The 5,895-nt window shown below is 54.5% G+C and overlaps 1 protein-coding gene across 1 annotated transcript; it reads right to left on the reverse strand.

Annotated features, from left to right (window-relative positions):
* Positions 1 to 3,064: 3,064 nt before the first annotated feature.
* LOC124697188 lies at positions 3,065 to 5,557 on the reverse strand. Its single transcript, XM_047229816.1, has one exon. It carries the CDS (start codon positions 5,294 to 5,296, stop codon positions 3,335 to 3,337), a length of 1,962 nt encoding a protein of 653 aa, XP_047085772.1. The 5' UTR covers positions 5,297 to 5,557; the 3' UTR covers positions 3,065 to 3,334.
* Between the last annotated feature and the right edge of the window lie 338 nt (positions 5,558 to 5,895).

Here is a 5,895-nt window from a genome sequence, read left to right on the forward strand (position 1 = left end):
TACAGATCTTACAGATCATCCTTGTCGGCAAAACCGCCACACGATCTCTTTGAGGGCTGCACATTGGCCTTCTCCGCAGCTGCATCAACAAAGGCAGCACGATCAGCATCATCGTCGTGATTTGACTCCGCCGTGTCACTTGTATCATTGGCAAAAGATCTAGGATCTATAGAAAAAGCTTCAGGATTTGCAGGATCATTGTCTTCATCTTCTGGATCTACATTTTCTTCTGTACGGGACTCTACAGGAATGGAAGAACTTTTTCTCTTCAAGATTGTCATCCGACATATCCTGGAAATACTCGAGAGCTAACGGGACTTGTCGAAGAAATTAAAAGGATTAATAAAAAAGAAGGGAGAAACAAGTACAACTCGAGTGCAACAATTAATGTAAAAGAGAAGTTACCTCGTTCGGCGGGTGGTCGACATCGAAGGGTGATTGAGGAGATAGAAGTGGAATCGAATCTTCTTGACTGAAGTGAGTCAAACGCCTGACCTCATCAAGTAATTCTTTTTTGAACAGTTCGGCGACGTTTACTCTGGTTTCGTCCATGGGGCCTGAATATAACCACATCGGGTGGATTCTGGACATGACTAGTTGGATTCGGCGTTTCAAGAAAACGGATGCTATTTCAGTACCCATCATAGTTTGGCCATCAGATTCCTTGATTCTAAGAACTCTATAAAATAACTTATCGACTGTCGGTTTCTCTTCGGCTGACAGAATATTCTTCCAAGATCTTTTGGGCATAGCCTCGAGGACGTCGAAAAAATTCGGCAATTGCATGTTGGATGCAGTTGAGTCCTTGATGTAGAACCACTTCAGCCTCCACCCTTGAACAGATTCTCTCATTGGAATGTTGAAGTAATTCACCTCCTTGCGGACAACAAATCCAACTCCGCCAGTAACGAAGGAACCACTACTACAGTTATAGCGTTTTACGAAGAAGATCTTTTTCCACAAACCGAAGAGAGGCTCAATGCACAGAAAATCCTCACACAAAGTGATGAAAATAGCAAGATGAAGGATCGAGTTGGGAGTCAATTGCCATAATTGGATCTCATACACATGGAGGAGACGCCGGAGGAACTCATGAGCAGGGAGAGAAAGCCCGCGATATAGAAAAGACATGAACATCACAGTAAAACCGGCAGGAGGATTGGGGCGTGAAGCCGAACCTGGGAGAATGACGTTCCCCTCGTCAGCCGAAATTATGCCAAGGCTTCGAGCTTTTTTCTCGTCGTGCTTGGTCATTGTCGAAGCTGGCCAATCACCGGGCGCAGGTCCCGCGGTGGAAACCTCTGGCACGGGCGGCGCAGGAGTTGGAGCGGAAACTTCCGATGCGCTCTTTCTCGGCACGCTGGATGTGGCTTTAACGGCCGCACTGCTAGTCGCGGCGCTGGCGGCGAGGGTGAGGTTCCTCTTCTTCACCATCGCCGAGAGAACCGTAGGGAGATCTAAGAACAGCGGCGGCGGCGCAGCGGTTTGAGGAAGAAGGATGAGCAAGAAAGAAGGACCGTGAAAAGAGAGAATGGAAATGATAAATTTTGTCCCTCACGGTTATAAACTAAAAGGTTAATCAAAGGAGACTTGGAACTAGGTCACCATGTCGTTATGTCTATTTTACCAAGGAACCTTTTCTCCACTACGCGCGGAAATCGAGGAGGCGTCTTGTTTACTGCGCAAGCACTGGTCATTTCTTAAACTGACTGCGGAGAAGTAGGGTGGACCCGTCAGGTCATGTCTTTTCAATCAGACCGCAACAGTGATTACGTCATCAATGATGTCATAAGTAATATCGATTCCGCATGAAGAATCCGAAGGAAACTGAAACAATCGGGTGGTTTGGTCTGAGTCTACACGCGGTTGCAAGCAGCCGCGCCTAGACTCGGGGGCTACTCCCATCGGGAGCGCTGAACGCGCACCCGATAAAAGTTATGGACTCGAAGACTTCGCACGGCCCAGAATCATGCCCGGGGACTTGATCCTGAGTAGGGTAACGTTGTTTTGCCGTCGGCACTTAACCAGCATCGATCTATCGAGTAAAGCTGGGCACGTTATTCAACATCCTTTACGTTCTACCAACAAGCATAACCTTACTTGGAGTGATTGAAGACTCGATATGGGAAGATATATGGGATGACCCTGACAATATGCATAAAACATCGGCAGAAGAAAAACGTTCGAGTAGTACAACTTGAGTCTACACACGGTTGCAAGCATCCGTGCCTAGACTCGGGGGCTACTCCCATCAGGAGCGCTGAACGCGCACCCGATATAGAAGGCGTTGCTATTACAAGGGAGTCAAGATTTTTCAGAAGTTGTAAACATTCGACAGAAGACAGTTTTAGTCCATGCCCAGAGCTTCTTCGGTCAGTCACTCGGAGGCTACTGATGTGGGCATTACCCTTCGGGTAGCTAGTCTTGTGCTACCTCTTACGGTCTAACCAGAGGCCCATGAAGGATATCCATCGACCAAGATGGGCCGTTACGTTCGTTCCAAGAAAGAAGTTTTGGCAACCAAGGCAAGAAGACGAAGAAAACAAGGAAAATTTAGACATAATACTCTTTCTAACCTAGTCGTACCCGAACAGACCTCTCGAGACCTGGCTCCCAATATAAGGGTCAGGAGAGGGTCTGTCAAGGGACACACGATCATAATAGCCATAACCATCGTAAGTCTAGGGCTAGGTCACCGTAGAACTTAGCCTCTCGACAAGATCATAGTCGAAACCTTCGGCACCCCATTGTAACCCGATAATTTCAGTAATCAAGATCAAACAGCCATGACGTAAGGGTTTTACCTCATCGAGGGTCCCGAATCTGAGTAAATCGCTCTCCCCGCTTGTTTGATAACCGATGTCTAGTGTCAGCCTATAAGATTCCATCTAGCTAAGCCCAAACGGAAGGCATTGCCGGGAGTACCCGCTTTGGGGACGCCCCGGTTGTAGATGCTCTTATGATGATACCAGTGAAGAAAAAACAAAGTTAGGAATAAAGATGAGTCAGGTGACACCAAGTCAAGTCAATCCAGATATGTGTCTGAAAAAGCTTGTACTCTGAATAAACAAGTGACAAGTCGCTACCTCATATTGTTGGTCAGATATCATTTCATATGAACAAGCACTTCCTTCTCCATTTCTAGCTTTGTGCATCCAAAATTGATCTGCATAAATGGTACATGAACAAGTCTCTACTGCATTTACATATCCTTGAAAACAAACATAAGCATGGAATGTACACTCTACCAACGAACACTGTTGGAATCAGCGAAGAACAATCGGGATAAATCTTGAATCAGAAAAGAACAATGAAGTAAATCCAGTTCACGTAGCTAGATGATGGATCCCCTTGACTGGAAGAGATCCAGGCGACCCTTGGCTTTGGACAGCAGCGGGTCGACGCGCAGGTCCTGCACCAGCTGCGCCTGCTTGGACGCCCAGAGGAGCACGGCGAGCACCCCGGCCTGCGCGAGCTCCTCGCTCTCCGGGACATGCAGCGCGACGTAGCAGAGCAGAATGAGCGCCTCGACCTGCAGCTGGTCTCCGAGGTAGACGAGCTGAACGAGGTGCCGCGCGCCGCCGTGGTCGACGATGGCCTTGGAGTGGGTGACGTGCAGGTGGTTCTCGTTGCAGGCGAACTTGGTGAGCGCGACGATAGCCTCCTTGGTGACCGGCGGCTCGCGGTCGTCGAGCAGCCGCACCAGCGGGCCGATCACGCGGGTCTCGCTCGCCGTGAAGGTGCGCGACAGGCAGCCGAGGGCGGTGATGCAGGGGAGCAGCAGGTCGTCGTCGTCGTGCTCCCCGTTGCGCACGATGCAGAGCAGCTGCTCGGCGACGGCCTTGGCGGGCGGGGAGCTGGGCTTGAACGCGGACTGGCGCAGCGCGAGGTTGTGCTCGGCGACGCGGGTGATCTCCATGATCGCCATTGCGGAGTAGAACTGCAGGTGCGTGCCCGCGCCGCCGTCGCCCTTCTCGAGCAGCCGGGCGAAGCAGAGGAGCGCGCGGGACTCCGTGATGTTCTTGCAGACTCCCGGATGGCCGTGGGCGAGCTTCCACAGAGCCTTGGCCGCCATGGCCTTCATGCGCGCCTTCGTCGCCGGGTCCTCTGCCTCGCGCGATCCACGGCCGCTCGAACCGTTTGAGCTCAGCTGGGGCCTGGTGGGTGGTGGAGCCGTGACTCGGTTCGTCGTCGTAGTCCTGCCGGCAGCCGCGGACTGCATCTGGTTGTTGCGCGCTGGCTGCTGGGCGGCATTCGAGGCTTCCGGCGGTTCGTTGGCAGAGTAAGTAGAGGTTCCTGGGAGCATGCTGGGCGTGCTGGCGAGCACAACAGAGTGAAGCGACCTCATGGGCTCCGGCGGCGGGGTTGCCGTGCTCCTGCTGCTGCTTCCAGCGACGGAGTACCTGCTGTGTTCCTGGATGGTGCCAGCGGCGAGGTGGCTGACGAGGTGGCGGACGACGGAGTTGGTCTGCGCGAAGAGGTCCTGGCATATCTTGCTGTGGCTGGCGAGCGACGCGATGGCCTCGGCGACGGCGGCCTGCACGCGCATGGGCGGCTCCTTCAACGTGGCGGCGTAGACGGCGCAGACCCCGGCGTGGATAAGCCTGTCGACGCTGGCCTCGTCGCGGCCGAGGAGGCCGAGCGCCGTGGCGGCAGCCTCCTGGCCGTCGTCGGAGCCTTCCTTGAGCAGCCTGACGAGTGGCACGACGCCGTCCTCCTCGACGATGAGCTTGGCGAAGTGCGGGTTGTCGCGGGCGAGGGAGGCGAGGGTGGAGGCGGAGTCGGCGCGCACGGCGAGGCTGCCGGTGTGGAGGCGCGCGATGTGGTCCCAGATGAGGAAGAGTATGGGGTCGTTCTGCGCGATGTTGGGCATGCCGCGCAGGTCGTCGTCGTCGCCGTCAACGGCGTCGGCGCGCGGGGAGGAGATGCGGATGAGCCAGGCGACGTCCTCGACGGCGGTGTCGAGCAGCGCGAGGGTGCGCGGGAAGCCGGAGACGGGGTTGAAGCTGAGGAAGCGGCGGAGGCGGGAGTGGCTGTCGAAGCAGCGTTTGGCCATGGCGCCGGCCTTGGCGAGCGCCTGCATGGTGCCGTTCACGATGCGCTCGGCGGGGCGCTCGTACAGGTCGGCCCGCGCCGCCTGCCGCAGCACCTCGGCGAGCTTCTCGGCGCGGGCCCGCAGGTCCTTGCACTCGGGGCGGAAGCACTGGCCGGAGCCCGCTTGCTTGGCCACCTGGTCGGCGAGCTTGATCGGCTTCGCCAGCATCGCCTTGAGACCCTCCCCCATCCCTCTCTCCATGTGCTCACAGACAATTCGAGCTCAAAATGGCAGACAGAAGCCTCCCCGAATTGAAGGCCTAAACTGGTCGTCTGTGCCACGCCGGCCGACGAACTGCCAGGACCGACACCAAGGAAGTTCCGGTCAGAACGAGGCGGGGGATGGTGGATTCCAAGGCAGCTGTTTTGGCTATCCTTCTCTACCCGTTTCGTCTCTTTGAAAGCAACACGCGAGCTGACGATGGAGAAGAAGGGGATGAGATGAGAGTAGTCAGTCGCGTGTCAGCGAGTGAACTTCTGCATTAGTTTCATATGGTCGTCGAAACTGCTTGGGAGATTCCGTGCTAATGGTACGCGGTTGCCTGGTATCTATCTCTCTACCGATTAGCACCCTTCTTAGCAACAGGGTCCTAAAATAACTCGGCCGTCGGTCCAAGTAGGCGGCCGGCCGTCCGTGACCGTGTTCGGATTGCCCTAACAACAGAGCAATCGACAAACTACTCCTACAATATACTCAAGCAGTCAAAGAAACGCGGGAATGGTAAACTGAACCGAGTTGTCCCAAAAATAGCAAGGTCGATTGCTGTGGTTCAATTATTGTTTTCAGGGACCTTCGTTCTG

Source organism: Lolium rigidum, chromosome 3, assembly GCF_022539505.1.
Source record: "Lolium rigidum isolate FL_2022 chromosome 3, APGP_CSIRO_Lrig_0.1, whole genome shotgun sequence".
In the NCBI taxonomy this organism is placed as follows: domain Eukaryota; kingdom Viridiplantae; phylum Streptophyta; class Magnoliopsida; order Poales; family Poaceae; genus Lolium; species Lolium rigidum.

Coding starts and splice junctions, on each gene's coding strand:
- LOC124697188 (XM_047229816.1), bottom strand. CDS start 5,296: ATGGAGAGAGGGATGGGGGAGGGTCTCAAGGCGATGCTGGCGAAGCCG.